This window comes from Quercus suber, unplaced genomic scaffold, assembly GCF_002906115.3.
Source record: "Quercus suber isolate HL8 unplaced genomic scaffold, Cork oak 2.0 scaffold_11, whole genome shotgun sequence".
Lineage (NCBI taxonomy): Eukaryota > Viridiplantae > Streptophyta > Magnoliopsida > Fagales > Fagaceae > Quercus > Quercus suber.
In genome coordinates, this window is record NW_027069477.1 from 1979093 (window position 1) to 1997744 (window position 18652).

General features: G+C 35.0%; 1 protein-coding gene across 3 annotated transcripts; it reads left to right on the top strand.

Annotated features, from left to right (window-relative positions):
• The first annotated feature begins 1988 nt into the window (after positions 1-1988).
• Positions 1989-18245, top strand: LOC112012043 (L-galactono-1,4-lactone dehydrogenase, mitochondrial). 3 transcript variants are annotated; one of them, XM_065778851.1, is made up of 7 exons: positions 1989-2738; positions 7648-7898; positions 8461-8646; positions 9463-9877; positions 11175-11315; positions 11905-12079; positions 17862-18245. In XM_065778851.1, the coding sequence occupies exons 1-6, from the start codon at positions 2100-2102 to the stop codon at positions 12061-12063; spliced, it is 1791 nt and encodes a 596-aa protein (XP_065634923.1). In that variant the 5' UTR covers positions 1989-2099; the 3' UTR covers positions 12064-12079; positions 17862-18245. The 3 variants fall into 3 exon arrangements, with proteins under 3 accessions (XP_065634923.1, XP_065634926.1, XP_065634918.1); XM_065778854.1 differs by lacking the exon at positions 17862-18245 and adding an exon at positions 17053-17473; XM_065778846.1 differs by lacking the exon at positions 17862-18245 and having other exon boundaries at positions 11905-12368.
• The last annotated feature ends 407 nt before the right edge of the window (positions 18246-18652 follow it).

Sequence of the window (18652 nt, forward strand, 5' to 3'; positions counted from 1 at the left end):
GAAACCAGAATCTGAACCAGAGGATGTAGATCCAACTCTGTGAATTACAGAATTCCTAGGATCCTATAGCATAATCTTGTTGCTAGGTGGTGATCACAGTTCTTATGACAGTTGTACCTAGGAAATTACCATTTTCATGGGGTTGATCAATATGGCATGGAACATGTAAATTTCCAATGTTGTTATGTTACATTATGGAATTGGATTCTTAACAATATCCAATAAATGTGACCAAAGAAATATTAGGAAATGTATGTTGTTTGAACTGGATTATTTTGTCTAAGCTGTGTGTGGACTTGGATTGATCGATAAGGATATCCTTAAGATTTATTTTGAGAATAAATGCTCCGGTACTAAATATGACATAGGTTACTACCATATTCTTCTATGATAAAGGGTACGTTTATATAAACTGTTGCAAAACCATATTTTTGGTTTAAAATGAGTGTTTGTAAAAAAGTTATTAAAAGTTGTTATAAAATAGAATTTTGAGTTTTCAAAACTCGTTTTTAAAGCTTCCAAAACACCTAATCAAACGGACCCAAAGTTTCCTAGTTTTTCTAATTGAGATATTTAAGATTCAAATCCCTACCCTATTGTCAAATTATTATAAAATAATTAAAAAAAAAAAAAAAAACCCACAACGTCCAAAAGTGATTATCAAGAGACTTGTTAACAAATACCAAAATGCACGCTATGAAGGTTATAATAATTGTTATTGAGAATCTTTTAGGATTCAATAAATTGACAATGTGACCTTCCCTCAGTGTCTCCTTCCTCTAAATAAATTATAACAACAAAATTTTATAATTAAAAAAAAAAAATGAGAGAGAGAAAAGATATAAGCTGCCAAGTTGAAGAAAACAAAGCATTTACCCTTTTCTTTTTACTTCTAATAATTATATCGTAAATAAATGATCGCAAACTTTTTCTTAGTATAAAAAATAACAGTTACAGCAACCTGGCAAAAAGTCCGAAAATTTCTTCCTTTTTTACTCCCTACGTTAGGTACACTACTGATGAGAGAAAGAGGAGAGGGAGAGCATATTAAAAACACAAATATATTGCAACACCGAAATTTCCTTTTTTCAAATATATTAGGAAGATTTAGTACACATTTATAGTTTATGAATTACCAACTACTGAGTTTAAGGAATTTTTATTTTTCTAAGTGATATTGCATTTTTGAATGGAAAATTTTTAAATATTTATAGCAATAATTTTTTTTTTAATTTTATAAATTTCCTTAATAATAAAATTTTGATGAAAATAATATTTTTAAAATTTTTGAAACTTTAATAATAAAGTACATTTATAGCAATAAAAATTTATTTTATTTAATAAATATTCTTAGTAATAAAATTTTAAAATTTGTTTTAGCTTTATTAGGAGAAGGTATATCATGCATCGGATGCATGTTTCTTCCCTCTCATATGGAGGTAGACCCTATACATAATGTATTTCCTCCTCCGTTAGGCCCTCATAACTTTGCTTCTCTCCTTACTTGACCATGGAAGGAAAAGCACGTAGTTACAATAAAAGAGTTACATCTCTCCATATGAACCAAACTTGGGACACTCACTAAGCAACATAGGATTCAACTTCATTAAGACTAAAAAGGGTTTTTAAGTCCATGATCAAATTCTCTATTTTTTTTAGAGATAATTACAATATGTTGCTAATCTCGCAACTCAAATATTTTTCTTCCTAGAACTCTAAGTACTTAGTACATGAAAATGTGTCAATTTAGCTCAAAGCCTTTGGCTATTTATTTATTTATTTTTTTTAAATTTTAGAAAGGAAGCTCTTTTTAGTATTAATTGAAAAAAAAAAAAAAAAAAATCTCCACGCTTTCAGTTTGCAAAAAAAATTCCAAATTCCAATTTTTTTTTTTTTTTGAGAAATACAAATTTAAAGCTTTAAGAGACACTATTTAATATTTATTAGTGTAATTTACCAAATAAAACACTACACAAATTTAAACCTATGCTAAACGGTCACTGCACCATTTTTACAGGTATCTCTCAACAAAAGAAAATGATAAAAACCCATCTCCCCTTCTCCTGAAGCCACTCCTAAACCCCCACACACTCACAAAAATGCTCAGAGCTCTCGTTCTCAAACGCTCCCACCCTTCTTCTCTCCACCACCACCACCTCCTCAAACCCCTCACCTCCACCACCGCCACCACCACACGCCCCTTCTGCACCACCGCCCCAACCCCGACGCCCATCGCTTCCTCCACCACCTCAGAGCTCCGCAAATACCTCGGCTACACAGCTCTCGTCCTCTTCTGCGGCGTCGCCACCTACTACTCCTTCCCATTCCCCGAAAACGCCAAACACAAAAAAGCCCAATTCTTCCGCTACGCCCCATTGCCCGACGACCTCCACACTGTCTCCAACTGGAGCGGGACCCACGAGGTCCAAACCCGGGTTTTTCACCAACCCGAGAATCTCCAACAGTTGGAGAATGTGGTTAAGGAAGCTCATAAAGCTAAGACCCGGATTAGGCCGGTCGGGTCGGGGCTTTCCCCGAATGGGATCGGGTTATCCAGGGCTGGGATGGTGAACTTGGCGTTGATGGATAAGGTTTTGGAAGTGGATAAAGGGAAGAAGACTGTGAGAGTTGAAGCTGGGATAAGGGTTCAGCAATTGGTTGATGGGATTAAGGATTCTGGGCTTACTTTGCAGAATTTTGCTTCCATTAGAGAGCAGCAGATTGGTGGCATTGTTCAGGTGGGATTGTTTTTGGTTTTGGGTTTATCTGGGATCAAGGTTTTTTGGGTTTGTTTCATATATTTTTGCTTGTTGGGTTTTGCTGGTAAATGAGTGTTTTTGCGGTTTCAATTCATTTATATATTGCTTTCTTGAGATTGATTGAAGGTAGCCTTTAAAAAAAAAAGTTTGCTGTTTTCTTATGCTTTTCCTATTTGGTTTGTGTTAGTTTTGCATGTTGGTTTTGGTGAGAAATGAGTGTTTTTGAGGTTTCATTATTTTGCAGGTGGGCTTGTTTATGGTATTGGGTTTGGGTTTGTGTTGGTTTTGATTTATTTGCGTGTTGGGTTTGGTGGGAAATGAGTGTTTATTTTTTTTAAGGTTTAAATTCCCTTGAGATTGAAGGCAATTCAAAAAAAATTAATGGTTGCTACTTTCTTGTGTTTCACCTATTGGGTTTGTGTTGGTTTCATTCATTTGCATGTTTGGTGGGAGATCGTGCCTCTGTTTGGCTACATTTTTTTTTTTTTTTTGTTTGTTTTGTTTTGGCTTTCTATCTTATAGTTTTAAAGCCTCACTTTTTTCTAAGTATAACTATACTTTAATCAACATTTGCTAAAATCAGCTTTCAGAAAAAGCTACATCCCAGGATTGACTTATATAGTGATTGAAATTGAAGGATTTATTTAAAAAAAAAAGATTGCTTGTTGTATATCTTTTCTTGTTGTAGGAAGAATGTATTCAAGTTGACCAGATTCTCAACTTGTACAATCTCTCCTTAGCAGCTGTTTACTTTTAGTGTTGGCACATGTGTATTAGCAAAAGCATGTTGAAGGTGAGAATGAGGAAATGGAGGGATTGTCCATTTGTGAAATGGAGGTATTAGCAAATGCATGTTGAAGGTGAGAATGAGGAAATGTATTGGCAAATGTATTGGCACATTCTATTAATATAATGGAAGGTTTGGGAAAGAAATGGATCTACTATTAGAAAAAGCTGGGTTATTAGCGTAGGAATGTGTTTTAGTCATCAACTCTGGCAACACACACTGATGTGATGTTAGTGCCCCTTTTCACTTATGGAACTATTCATGTTTAAAAAGAATGATTGATCGTGTGAGGAGCATTAACTGTATTGTAGAGCATGTGAGAAATAGGGGACTGAGGAAGATAGCTAAGAAAGAATTGAGAAGCCTTTAAATTTAGTTTCCTGTTTGCTGTTCTATTTGTTTTATTTTTGTGCTTTGCTGTTGTTCATCCTCGAACCCATTGTATGTTTCTTTTTTATTATTTCATCAATAATATTACTCATATTACCTATCAAAAAAAAAGAAAAAGAAAAAAAAAAAAAAAGAGAAGCCTTTGAATTTATAATAAAATAATTTTTGATAAGTAATAAGATTTATTGATATCAAAAAATGGAACACCCTAGTACACAGGGAGTGTACAAGGGGTCAAACAAATCAAGAACAAAAATTACAAGAATCTAGGAAATCAAGAAAAGAAAAGAATGATTGGTTTCGCATAACAGCCCACCAATCCAATAAAGTTCTAAAGAAAAATAACTTGAGGTCTAGTATGGATCTCTCATTATCTTCAAAACACCTTTATTTCTCTCCCTCCAAAGACACCACAATAAGCAATGGGGAACAATCAACCATTTATACCCATTTCGATGACGACCAAACCTACCTTGCCAACAAGCTAGAAGCCCCACAATGGATTGCGGCATAACCAAGCTTACTCCAAATAAACCAAATGCCATAGACCACAAATCCATAGCAACCGGACAATGAAGAAAGAGATGGTCAACTGATTCACCATTACGCTTGCACATGTAGCACCAATCCAATATCCAAACCCTCCTTTTTCGTAAATTGTCAATTGTTAAGCATTTCCCTAAAGCAACAGTCCAAACAAAGAAAGCCACTCAAGAAGGAATCTTCTGTTTTCAAATACTTTTTCAAGGAAAACAGTAGTCATTAGATCCTACTAAAATACTATAATAATCCTTAACCATGAACCCCTTGTCTCTATCAGGTTTCCAACATATCTTATCCTCACCAAACCCCCTTACTGAAGAACCGTATATGGTATCCATGAAACTTGACATAGCCTCTCCCGAGCATGCACACCCCTAAAGAAACTTACATCCCAAAAGAGGACTCCATTAATGGACTTCATAAGCTTAGCCACACTATAGCCTCTTTATCTCAGCAAAATCTAAACAATTTAGGATAGCTGACTGCAAGAGATGTCTCACCCTACCAACGGTCTTGCCAAAACTTCACCCTAGAACCATCCCCAATATCGTATAGAATGTGACAAGAAAAAGAAGGCCATTCCCGACTAATATTTTTCCACAAACTAACACCACATGGACCATTAACAGACCTAGTACACCAGCCACCCCATACGCTGCCATGTTTCTCCTCTATCACTTGCCTCCAAAGGGCAGCCTTCTCAATCCCAAATCTCCATAGCCACTTCCCAAGCAAAGTTTCATTAAAAAGTCTTACCTTCCTTATCCCCAAGCCACCTGAAGAAATGGGAGAACAAGCAGTAGCCTATTTAACCAAATGAAATTTGGGTTCATCACCAATGCCACCCCATAAGAAATTCAGCTGAAATTTCTTAATTCGGTTAGCCACAATAGCAGGTATAGGAAATTAAGATAGAAAATAAGTGGGTAAATTAGATAGAGTGCTTTTAATTAAAGTGACTCTATCTCCCTTGGATAAGTACAAACGTTTCCATCCCACTAATCTCTGTTCCATCTTCTCTAGAATTGGGTTCCATATTGTCTTATCCTTGAATTTAGCTCTCAAAGGAAGACCCAAATATTTCATTGGAAGAGTACCTTGCTTGCAGCCAAGGACATTCAACAGTAAGTCAAAATTATGCACCACACCAACAGGAACCAACTCTAACTTGCCCAAATTTATCTTTAGACCAGAGACCGCCTCAAACCAAATAAGGATCATACGGAGAAACAAAATCTGATCTAGATCAGTATCACAAAAAATTAGAGTGTCGTCTTCAAAAAGGAGATGAGACACTGCCAAGGATCTTCTCTCTGAATTACCCACACTAAAGCCTGACATGCGACCTTCATGGACAACTTTATCCAACATTTTTCCAAGGGCTTCCATAACCAAGACAAATGGCAAAGGAGACAATGGGTCACCTCGTCTCAACCGTCAGGAGCTCTCAAAAAACCCACAAGGAGAGCCATTAATCATAATAGAGAAGTGAACTGTAGATAGACAAAAGAAAATCCACCGCCTCCACTTAGTAGAGAATCCACCCTGTTCTAGCAATTGCATAAGAAATTCCCAGTTTACATGATCAAAAGCCTTCTCAGCATCTAGTTTGCAAAGTAGCCCTAGAAAACTGATAAAAAAACGTATATAGGAAGTATACTAAAAGTAAAAAAATAAATAAATAAATAAAAAAGCAGATTGAAAACAAGAACATAGAAAGAAATATCACAGCCTTTGTATCAACGACAAATGCGTAAAGGATCAAGAAACTCCATTAAAGAGTACATAGAGAGGGTAAGAGACTGTGATGCCCCTTCGAATAGAGTCTTCAAAAAGAGAAACTTGAGATTTGACAGAGATAGCTTCTTTCCCTCAAACGTGCGACTATTTCGTTCCCTCCAAATACACCACTATGACATGCTGGAACTTCCCTCCAAATTTTCACACATCTTTGACCTCCCCTTACTCCATCCTAAGATTTCAGCATGGCGGCAACAGAATTTGGCATGACCCAGTCAATCCCGACTAGATAAAAAATGATCACCCACAAATCAGAAACAAAAGGACAATGCAGCAATAGATGACTAACAGATTCCCCATCAGATTTACATAAACAACACTAATCTACAATAACAAAACCCCTCTTCCAGAAGTGGTTAGTCACCAAAATTTTTCTTAGGGCCGCCTCCCAAACTGAAAAAGGAAACTCTAGGAGGGGATATAGACTTCCGTACACACTTCAAAGGAAATGGGGAACCTCAGCATCTGCTTGAAGCACCCTATAATAGCTCTTTGTCTGAAATCCTTCTTTGGAAGAAGAAATTGAAACCAATTTATCATAAGCATTAGGAGTAACCTGTGCAGCATACAGATCATCCAAGAATTGAGCCATTGACTCCAACTACCAGTCTTTTGCCTCTCTTGTAAACATAGGTTTCCAATGTACTTTATCATTTACCCACTCCATATAATCTGAAACCCGAGCATCTCTTATCTCTAAAAAATCTGAATAAATCCAGATATCCGCCTTGATATGTTTTACTTCCATCCCAAAGATGTTTCCAGAATAGAATTTGGGAACCATTTCCCACCTCAAACCGAATGAAAAACACAAAATGGTTCCATCCCATCCTGATGTGCTTCCAAAGCCCCACCCCATGCAGCTCCCTAATCACACCAGAGTGCGATTCACATTTGTCTGTGCGTATATTTTAGCCCTGGTTCTGATACAGACTGGGTTTATCTTCTTACAGTAGTGTGTGTGCATGTGTACGTTATTCTCAGGAAACTTTCGTATCCCGTCCATTTCTTGAAAATTCAAATCCAAGAACGTGAGCCTATAGCGACTTTATTTTTCATAGGAATCTTGTAGTTGTCTTTCATCATTAAGAATGTACTTGTGTTTTGAACATCAGAGTTTGAAACTAATGAGCAGTTATAATTTTGTGGCACTGCTATGCAGAATAGAGTTTGAGATTGTCAACATCACACTTGCAATTTCTGGTGATAAAACAAGGAAGGAAAAAATATATATATATAAAAAAAAAAGGGGGTGAAGACAGAATTTAGTTGACAAGTAGTTAGTCTATAAAAGCATATTGCAGTAAGGTATGTCTTTTTTGTGTAGTAGTTTGGTTCTAAGCTTTTTAAAAATTTACATGTCACTAGGTTGGGGCACATGGTACTGGTGCAAGACTGCCTCCCATTGATGAGCAGGTCATCAGCATGAAACTGGTAACTCCTGCCAAGGGGACAATAGAGGTGTCAAAAGAGAAAGATCCGGAGCTGTTTTATTTAGCTCGTTGTGGTCTAGGCGCTCTTGGTGTGGTAGCTGAAGTCACAATCCAATGTGTTGAGAGACAGGAGCTTGTGGAGCACACAACTGTCTCAAATGTGAAAGAAATCAAGAAAAACCACAAGTAATCACCATCCTGTTTAATGTGCAAATTCTTTCTTTCATTCATTGTAAGAACATTATGGTTTGTGGATATAGCTTGCAACTAGCAACTAAATGATTGAGACCTAGCAGTACTTTGAATAATTAATCTAGTACTTTTGAGCATACAACTTACCATGATGTATTGAAAGGTGAAATAATATGGAGCAAGTGCTGGAGAAATGCTTTGTTCAATTAGTACAAGATTATATTATTGTGATGACTTGTGAAATGAGGATTTTGAAGTGCACCTAGGGTTTAGTTGTGCATTACAAAATTGAATTATTAAGATGGCTGTGGGCTGGTGCTAAACAACCTCTATTTCTGTGATAAGGTTCAGAGGCAATATGCTCTCTTATTTCATCTTTCTTTATGGAATATTCTCTCTCTCTCTCTCTCTGCTTTTTTTTTTTGTGTGTGTGTGTTTGGGGGGGGGGGGGGGGGGGGAGGGGGGGGGTGTAGCATAATTTATAATCAATTATTGGATGAGGAAGGATTAAATTTGTTACTCTCCAACTAATATTCCTGATTCTTTCCTTTTGCAGGAAATTGCTATCTGAGAATAAGCATGTGAAGTACCTACATATTCCATATACTGACACTGTTGTGGTTGTGACATGCAATCCTGTTTCAAAGTGGAGAGGTCCCCCAAAGTTCACACCCAAATACAGTAGCGATGAAGCCATACAGCATGTTCGTGATCTCTATAAGGACTCCTTCCAGAAATACAGGTAAAGCTAGTGTCTGCTTTTGTTAATGTGTAATAAAGAAAATTTATTCTAGCTTGTTGAGTCTGAATCATAAGTGATGATTTTATCGCTTCTCTCCTTTTATTTTGATGTGATCTTTTCTACTTGCTGAAATTTATTATAGTCCTTAGTGAAGGGCCTAGAGAGAGTAGTTGATCATATATGTGGGAAGAGAGCTGAAGTTATTTGGCTTAGTCAGAAGAAACTAAAATTTTTTAGAATTTCTTATATGGATGATTGCTTGTTTCCTCTTCCTTTGCAAGTTTGCGTTGAAATTTTTCTTGATCACATTGGTTAAGTTTGCTAACCTTGAATCACTACCTACAATGATTTGGGTTAATAGTGGAAACTAAATTGCAATCAATTTTATTACCTCTCATTTTTTTTTTCACTTATCAATATTTTTTTAGTAACTTCTCATTTAACTATCCTGGTGAGGTTGGCAACTAAGTCTCTAAGAATTCATGACAATTTGAAGAAAACACTCCAGAGATATATAGATATATTGCTATATAATATTTGAAAGCTTGCCTTGAAAAAAATAATTAGAAAGGATTTCTGTTCAAGTTCAGCTTGATTAATATAGAAGCAAGCAGCTAGACAAGCCAATCACAATCTGAACTAGAAGAGCTTAGATCAGTTTGCAGCTTTATTGGTTTGTCTGTTTGAAAAAAGCTTGAGCTAAGCTGTTCTATATGTTTATATTGTCATCTTTTGTCAATTTTATTTACATGTTAGCATTGCTATTGTGTGCTACTTGGATTCTGTCAATTAATTGCTTACGTTAGTTACTTGCAGAAAAATTACAACAGAAACTCCAGACAGCAATGAACCAGACATAAATGAGCTATCATTTACAGAGTTGAGAGATAAACTACTTGCCATGGATCCTCTCAACAAGGACTACGTTATAAAGATCAATCAAGCCGAGGCTGAGTTCTGGAGGAAGTCAGAGGGATACAGAGTGGGATGGAGTGATGAAATATTGGGCTTTGATTGTGGTGGCCAACAGTGGGTTTCTGAAACATGTTTCCCTGCAGGAACACTAGCCAAGCCAAGCATGAAAGACCTTGAATTCATAGAAGATCTGAAGCAGCTCATAGAAAAGCAAGATATACCTGCACCTGCACCAATAGAGCAGCGTTGGACAGCTCGCAGCAAGAGTCCCATGAGTCCTGCTTCAAGCTCTGGAGAGGATGATATATTCTCATGGGTAAAATTTCAATTGCATCTTTGCTTTAACCCCATTTGTTTCTATCTTTCTTAATTTTGAATGTTGGTTTTATGTTAATATGGAACTTTTTTTTTTTTTTTTGGGGGGGGGGGGGTTTCATTTAAAATTTTGTGAAGTAAATGTATGTACTTGGTATGGTCTGGTTAATGTTTGAATTGTAGAATGTTTTCCTGAAAAATCATACAAAAGGAGGGCTTTGGGGTGGCCGTTGCTCTCTTAAAATCCGTGCCTAAATGTTCCAGTTTGATTTTGTAATATTTTGAAATTTTGACTCTCTTCTTGAACATACCATCAGCACAATTTGAGATATTTTTTGAGGTTTTGGGCAGCGTTTCAATTTATATGATGATGCATAAATTGGTGATATAATGTCATGTAGTTGTAGTCTGTTGCATATATTACCATTTTTTCATACCTCTTAGATGTCTTACTGGTGAGTGATTGGGAACTGAAGGCTAAATTTTACATTGTTAAAATATTTTGACAGTCTGCTCTGACTAGAATGACTCCAATTTCTTGACAAGCTGAGATTTTGACCCTTCTGCAATAGAAAATTTTAAGAGTTTTAACAATAAGTTGAATCCAAGAGTCTTCCTGATCTTATCTGGGTGAGGATTATTTGTCAAAATATTATGACATTGCTTAGACATGAAGTTCACTTGTGGTAAACCGTAAATCAAATGGACAAATTACACTTCCAGTTCCTTCTCTCTTTCTGACAAAATTTAGTACTTATGAAATAAACCTAAAAAATTATTTGAACTTTTAGGTCTCCAATTTATCGAAGAAATAGATTGTTATAAATGCTTCTTCTTCGTCTTCTTTTATTTATTTATTTACTTATTTATTTTAATATATGTAAAAAGAAATTTATTGTAAGAAACAGAACAAGATACAAAGAAGGTTACACTGTCAAATTTAAAGTATATAGTAATTCTAAGAAAGAAGAATAAGTAACCTGTCAAAAAAAGAAAGAACAATAAGTAATATTTTCTAAAGCAGCCATCCAATCATACAGAAATCTTAAGTCTTAACATTCTTTGTTATAATATGCTTAGTTGTTCTTATCAAAAATATATATATATATATATATATATATGCTTAATTGTTGCTAAATTTGTGGGGTTAAACTGACTGATAAAAAAAGTGGGGTTTAAGTGATGTTTCATCCTGTTTAATATAGTGGCATGAAACTTTACTTTTTATAAACAAAAGTAGTCAATGTACTTTTTTTTTATAAGTAAAAGTAGTCAATGTACTTTTGATTGTGCATCAGGTTGGAATTATCATGTACCTGCCTACAATGGATGCCCGCCAGAGAAAGGAAATAACAGAAGAGTTCTTCCACTACCGGCATCTGACCCAGTCACGATTGTGGGATCGATATTCTGCTTATGAACATTGGGCTAAGATTGAGGTACTAATTAGATCATGGAAAAACTGCACTTTTGACTTATTTAAAATAATGAAGAGTCACCCCCACATGTTAACTTGAAAGGAAATGAGCTTTTTGTCTGGCTTAAATTTATTTCAAACTTTTTGATATTCCACCAAGTCTAGTAGTGTGAACCAACTTAAAATGTACAAAACATGATACCTTTGAGTAGCTCATCAAGTTTGATTCTTCAAAGGATTGCACTGATTGAATCTTGGGGAACCAACTGTCAAAACAAGAGGGTATTAAATTACAAGGATTTTTCTTCTTTTTTGATAAGTAAATAAGCTTCATTGATAGAAAAAATCAATACAAAAAGCCAAAGCACACAGGACATGGACTAAGGTAAGTGAGAGAACAAACATAACTAAAAAGTATAAAAACTACATCTATCAAGCAGATCAGTCAAAGAAGTAAAATAGAAACACTCGATGCATTTGTCCACCCAAACAAAGTCTGGAAGAAATACATCTTCAAATCTTGAATTGATCTTTTGGTTCCTAAAAAAATCCTAGTATTCCTCTCCCTACAAGGATTTGCTTCTTAATTCATATATCCACACACAATACAGGTTCCAAAGGACAAAGAAGAGCTTGCAGCTCTCCAAGCAAGGCTAAGGAAGCGTTTTCCAGTGGATGCATACAATAAAGCACGAAGAGAATTGGACCCCAACAAGATCCTTTCTAATAACAAGCTGGAGAAGCTGTTCCCATCATCAGACACTATTTGAGAAGCGTGCTATGATGGTTAGTTATTCATCTGTAGTTTTTGTTATTTATTCAAATAAATCTTATTTTTGTTTTTCCTTGTGTCTGCTCATTGCTGTGAGGATCTTTAGCAATCCTGTATTGATTGTACATCAAATTAAGGGGAACTTTGAGATATAAGGATGTTTTCTGTTAGGTTTGTCTATGATAACAAAGAAGCAAGCATTTGGTCTTTGGTGCTTTCCTGCTTTATTGACAATATATTCTTTCTAAATTCTGTATAAAAATTCAGTTACCAACTAGTACTAGTTGTGCTGGTTTTTTGTTTTTTGCTATAATTTTCCACTTGTTAATTTTTCTAAATAAAAAATAAATAAAATTAAATGCAACTTTGGTTGAGTTCTGATGTGGCACCATATAGAGATTTTTACTCTAGAGATGCAAAATGTACATTTATTTTGCATATTGTTTTAGATAAGGCTCTACCCAAGTCACCATAAATTGGTGAATAAAATTCATATTCATCGATCAAGTGAAGTTAAAAAATTCAGCAAGTATATTTAGTTGCTGCTAAAGGGTGAGATTTTTAGAAAATTATTTAACAGTTTTTATTGAGTATTCCTATTTATTAATGTATAAAAGTTAGGTGACACAATCCCATTAAATACATGACACTACTTTTTCAAGTGAATTTGAGGTGGTGACAAGAACTTTGGTCTAGTCTAGAAGAAGGGTTTAATAGGATTGAAGTTGGAACAATCAAATATCAATTTCTAGTTTCTAGGCTTAAAGAGCTCAAGAAATATTTAAATCTGAAATTTTATGAAAGGCCCAAAAGAGTATTCATAGTATCTGTTATTAACCCTAGAATCCTAGCCCTTCATTTACATTTAGCAATTAGATCCTAATTGTCCAACTTCATTAAAAGTCACATGCTGGTCACATAACCTTTTAAATTACTCAAGACATAATAATGACTAAATCATGACATATAAAATAAAAGACAGTGGATTAATGGCCTTTTCTGGGGTTAAATTTTCCTACATCAGATTTCTTTGTGTTGGAGAAGAACATGTTTTTGAGATGAAACCGTTCCTACCTTGATCTCTCGGATGTCCAACCAATCCTTTTCATACTATTCTCCTAAGCAAGACAAGGAGAATCAATATGCTATTTATCAGTCTTTTCTCACTCATAATAAATCTTGCTGAAGTGGGATTTCGATCTTGAAGAGAAGAGTAGAAAAAAAGGGTCAAGAAAAGTTTTAAAAGTCTATTTTTGAAGCAACAGGAATTCGTTCCTTATGAAAGGGTCACAACTTGGAATGATTAAGTAAATATAAGTGGGATATCAATCTTTTTAGCATGTGAGACATATGGGCCAGTTCATTTGAGTATCACGATTGAACCGGTTTTAAATGTCATCATTGCTATTGGATAACTGCCTTTGTCCTTGTAGACATCTCCATTTGGAAGTTGGATCTCAATTGGAGAGCCTCCTAATCTGAGTGCCCAACTTTCTGCCCTTCTTACTGATTCCTTGTGAACCTAACTGATCACTATATCAACGGGCCAGAATTAGTCAAAGATTTTCATCGCTATTATATATAACCCATCCCTCTTAAGATGCTTTCAGTGAACTCAGATCCTATAGATCATCACAAGTTTATTTTCAGAAATGCTGCATAATACCTTGCATAATTTATCACCAAAGACATAAGAGTAGTTCACCCAGCAAGGAAGAGTAGTTATGTTTTCCAATTTGCATGTATGCCTTCCCGTGAATAATAGGGATAATCAAGTATTTCTTTAAATTATCAGTGGGAGCAATATCAAGGACAGAGGAAAGTTCTTCCCTTTTGTTGTAGTCTAAATTCTTACACTTACACTATGTTTGGACTGGAAGAAATAGAGGGAAGAGAAGAGAAGGGGTTTAGTTTCCTTAGTTTGATTAGATGGGAGAAGAGAAAAGAGAGGGTTGATTTGGAGTGATATAATTTCTGTGGGACCAACCCTTTTGCTATCAGCCCAAATTGGGTGGAAAGAGAGGGGAAAGGAGAGGGATTTTGGGTGTTATTTTAACTTTTATTATAAAATTACAGTATGCCTTGTATTCTTCTTACAAGTTATATATTCGAGGTATAAAAGTAAAATACTTATTTTGCTCTCCATTTTTTTGAAATCAAACAAGGGAAAGAATTTTTTTCCGTTCCTTTTGTTCCTACATCCAAACACACATAGAGGAAGATTTTTCCTTTTTGCTTTCCTTTCCTTTCGTTTCTCTTTCTCTTCCCTTTCCCTAGGTGCAACCAAACAGTGTTAAATTTGACATCCGGATGGAAATTGGCAAAAAACAAACATCCGAGTTATTTTTAGTGGTGGCACAAGCTTTGCCAATGGCCTTTCTAGAACTCTAGCCAGTGGGGAAGGAAAGGATGTTATATTGAAAACTCAACCTTGTGGTTACTGCAAAGAATCTAGTTCTGCTTGTCGCATGATGGTTCAAATTTTTGCTTGGTTTTACCTAGTGTGCCCTGTTAAATCAGATTTTACACGAATCTGTCCAAGTGGGATTGGTTTTGTACTCTACAATGGAAATCATATGCCTTTTACATTAAGTCAGATTTTACACAGAATTCTGCCCAAATAGAGTTGATTTTGTGCTCTACAATGGAAATAATATGCCTTCTTATTTAATTTCTTGGTTTAGGACAATTTGACATCGTAAATAAATTTAGTAAAATCAGTCATCAATATATATATAAAAAAGAAGAGACCTCATGTGGGGGAGCATAAGGTTCGGCCATGTGACACATTCTTTACAAATTAAATATTGACTTCTTGCTTCATTTGATTCAATGTTTTAAGAATTTTCAAATTAAAAAGTAAATATTCATTGTTTCCTTTGGTTTATTGTTTCAATACTTTTCCTTCCTCATATGTACAAACAAAACTTTTTGCATTTTAATTCACTATTTTCACATCTTGCGCTTGTACTCTTTTATATACATCTACCCATAGCCCTTCATATCTTTCCTTGTCAAATACACAAACAAAAAATGATGTCATTTACCTTTAATCTCTCGACATCACCTACCTAGCTCCAACATTGTTGTCCCATCTAATATAACCCATATAGAGTTGATTACAACTAGGGAAGGAGGCTTGCATTTTATATTAACTGATAGCGGCAATTACGATTTTGATGTTGAGGTCGAACGTTGTGGACTAGTGGGTTTTTTAAAGGCTGTGATTGATTGTGGATGTTTGGGATGTTGATGTGGGAAAGCCATAAGTGTATTTGTTTTAGAATTAAGAAGAAAGAGAAAGGCACATGTTATTTTAACTTTTATTCTACAACATTCCTCTAAAGTTGTTTTTTTATTGCTCATTACTTGAACTAAATAATTATAATGGATATGTATATGCAATTTATAATTGTTGCTTCTTATGAAGAACTCATTATTAACAAAGTTATGTAACAATTATGCTATAATATATGTAAAACATTCTTCAAAATCATCTTACATAAAATATTAAAACACTATACCATCTTACATAAAATATTACAACATTATGCACCCATCTTACATAAAACATTACAACATTATGCACGGGAAACTTACTAATATGAAAGAATGAAGGAAGAAAAGGGAGTGATGAGAGTAGAGAAATATGTTTCTACAATCAACATCAAGCAGCTGATGTAGGATCATATGTAGGTCTGAACTCACTTGTTATTATAATATATAATTACCTATAAAAAAAAAAGTTATTATAATATATAATCATAGAGAACAATAGTAAAAAAACCAACGAAAAACAAAAGACAGATCAGCACTGGTTAACCGTAAGCTGATATAATAGCTTTGCTTGATTGAAATCCTCTTTTACAGCAAGAAGCATCAATTAGAAGCATTCTTCACAGAGCCAACAGCAGCAGAGAGCGAAAAGGCTGCACCAATAAGAATTAAATGAAACAAGATTAGTTTACGTGGAGCTGAGAAAAAAAAGTGGACTAAAAGAAAAAAAAAAATTGGTAGGGCTGCAGCTTTTCAAGTCACCATTGGAAGCATGGCTTCCAAACCTGATGCTTTCTGGTACTCAATTGCTGTGTAAGCCAAAACTATTAATGGGAAGAATATCCAGGACTTTTCATTGTAGTTAATGATACAAGTTAAAAACATTTTTGTTTACTATAATCTCCCCCCCCCCCCCCCACCCTTCTTTTTTTTCTCATAATTCAATAGTTATAATAGGGAGGGAGGATTTGAACTCTGGATATCCCCATTAGAAACACCAGGAAGTGCTAACTAGTTGAGCTACAAGACTCTTGACACTATACTCCTCCTCTTACTCCAAGGTGGTAGCATAATTGGCTGACTACGCCTCATGAAGTGGAGGTCATTAGTTCCAATGATCATCTATAAAAATTATCTAGTTGGAAAAGACAACTTTGTCCTCTGATTTTAATTTTTTTGGGGTGTGTATGCGACTGCTTCCATCTCATTACTTAACTCGCTAAAAAAGATGTTACTTACCATCCCTCTATGAAGCCTCTGTCTCCTTTTTTCTTGCTACCCCGACTGCAGCATTTATTTCCTTGGGGGGGATTCCCATTTGGGTATCCTTTCAACAACCAAGATAAAAGTAAGTTCTCTAATTGTATCCCTTGATGAATAAGAATCAATGAGAGAGAGAGAGAGAGATAGAGAGATGTATTAGGAGGAACCTGCAGGTGGAGGCTCTTGTTGTGTCTCTGACTTTGGCATTTGGGAAGAGAAACAGCTGCTAGCTAGTGATGAGTCTTATTCACTGGTATCAACCTTTATGTAGTGCTTAAATGATAATCAGAGTCATTGTATATATACACACTAGCTCGTATCTAATTTTGGAAGGGGCAATTGAATATGAAGGAAGATTTGTACTTTAGCCAGTTGGCACTTAAATAATGTCTTATAAGTTGGATTTTTCTAGGGGAGTCAGCTAATGGTTTCACGGTTGGCCTTTCAGGTTTTGTTACATGTATTGCAGTAGCGTGGTTCACTTAGCTAGTACGAGCTTGTTCAGTTTGCTGTTCTTTGTGAACACGATTTAGCCTTTATTCCTTTTGCTTTAAACTTGTTGAGTTGAAATAGCTTATGTTGACACTTGCACCCCCTTAGCTTTTTTCAGTACTTTTTTTATTTTATTTTTAGAACTGGATTCTATTTATGAATGATAAAGCTTATTGCATTCCACGCAAGCATGAGTTCTCCACCTCATAAATTATGAAGTAAAAGGAGAGCCTAATTTAAAGGTTCGAGATCGAAAAAAGTGTATAAATCCAGCAGACGTAGACACTGCTTTTTTATTTGGGTTCTTTACTTAGTGAAGAGGGAACATGTAGCTTTGAAAGCATGAAAGTTAATGAGAATGTTCTGCCATTAAGTTTGCTTCTTTGTCCAAAGAATATATGCTTTGATTCCAACGTTGTCAAACAAACACACTTAACGAACGCACCATTGGTGATACTTTTGTCAACTATTACATGAATGTTAGAAAGCAGGATTAGAATTCTGCATATTATGCTGCATATAAACGCCACCTGGGAAGCCTATCAATCTGTTAAGAATATGAAACCCTTCTCTTTTTGTTTGTGGAGGATGTCATATTCGAAAAGCAATTATTCTGAGGATGTGTTTGCTTGCAAATATTCTTGGTTCTGATTTTCAAAACTATAATGTTTTGGAAAAATGGATTGACTCATCTGAGATTATCCTTATCTATAACATATTGTAAAAAGAGTATTCATTTTTCATTTTCATTTTCATTTTTGATAGGTGGAAAAGAGTATTCATTAGATCACAAACGGAGCATGGCATTATCTAGCTAAATTGGCCCCTCTACTGGAGTGGCTTTACGTGGCTTCATTCCCAGTTAATAACGCATTACCAGAAAAGTGTTTTGACAACTTCGCTAAATGGCTTTTAAGAGGGTTCCTTAAAACTGAATTTTGAAGTTTTAGGAAAAATTTTACAATTCATTGTTCATGCTTTATAAATCTATAATTTTAAAGCATTATCCACTATAGTTTGTCAAATACTTGAAATGCTAAAGATCTGTTCAGTTTTATATTGTAAAAACTATACTACTAAACTCTACAATCCAAAGCCCTACTTATTACAGCAATGTCAAAGGAGCAGTAAGCAGATTCCCAAGTTTCACATTCCATACTCTAGTTTGGTCCTATAGCAAAATTTTCTTTTCAGTCAAAAAATGAAGTATTGATTAAGGAAAAATTAAGTACAAAATAATCTGGGAATGTAATGTTCCAAGCACTCGCCAAAAGTTGGCTTACAACAAAATTAAAGGGATTAGAGTACAACACAAAAGCATCCCAACTATTAATTCCTGCCATAGCTTGCAAATCTACATAATTGTTCTTTTTTATGGTGAGCATGTTGGAGTCGAGCCCTCCTTAAAAATATTGAAGTAGAAATCTGCAATTAGATATTCTGGCATTGTACAAGTGGCAATTAAAACGCATGTTGCTACAAGACGTTAGGATGTCCACTATAAATTTGACATCGACTTCTATAGTGATTTTGAGAATGATCAAGTTGAATTTTAG

What these genes read in the sequence shown, in the direction of transcription:
- LOC112012043 (XM_065778851.1), top strand. Translation starts at nt 2,100, where the DNA reads ATGCTCAGAGCTCTCGTTCTCAAACGCTCCCACCCTTCTTCTCTCCAC. An exon ending in AGATTGGTGGCATTGTTCAG is followed by an intron (nt 2,739 to 7,647) that starts GTGGGATTGTTT and finishes ACATGTCACTAG; the next exon opens with GTTGGGGCACATGGTACTGG. An exon ending in AGGATGATATATTCTCATGG is followed by an intron (nt 9,878 to 11,174) that starts GTAAAATTTCAA and finishes ATTGTGCATCAG; the next exon opens with GTTGGAATTATCATGTACCT.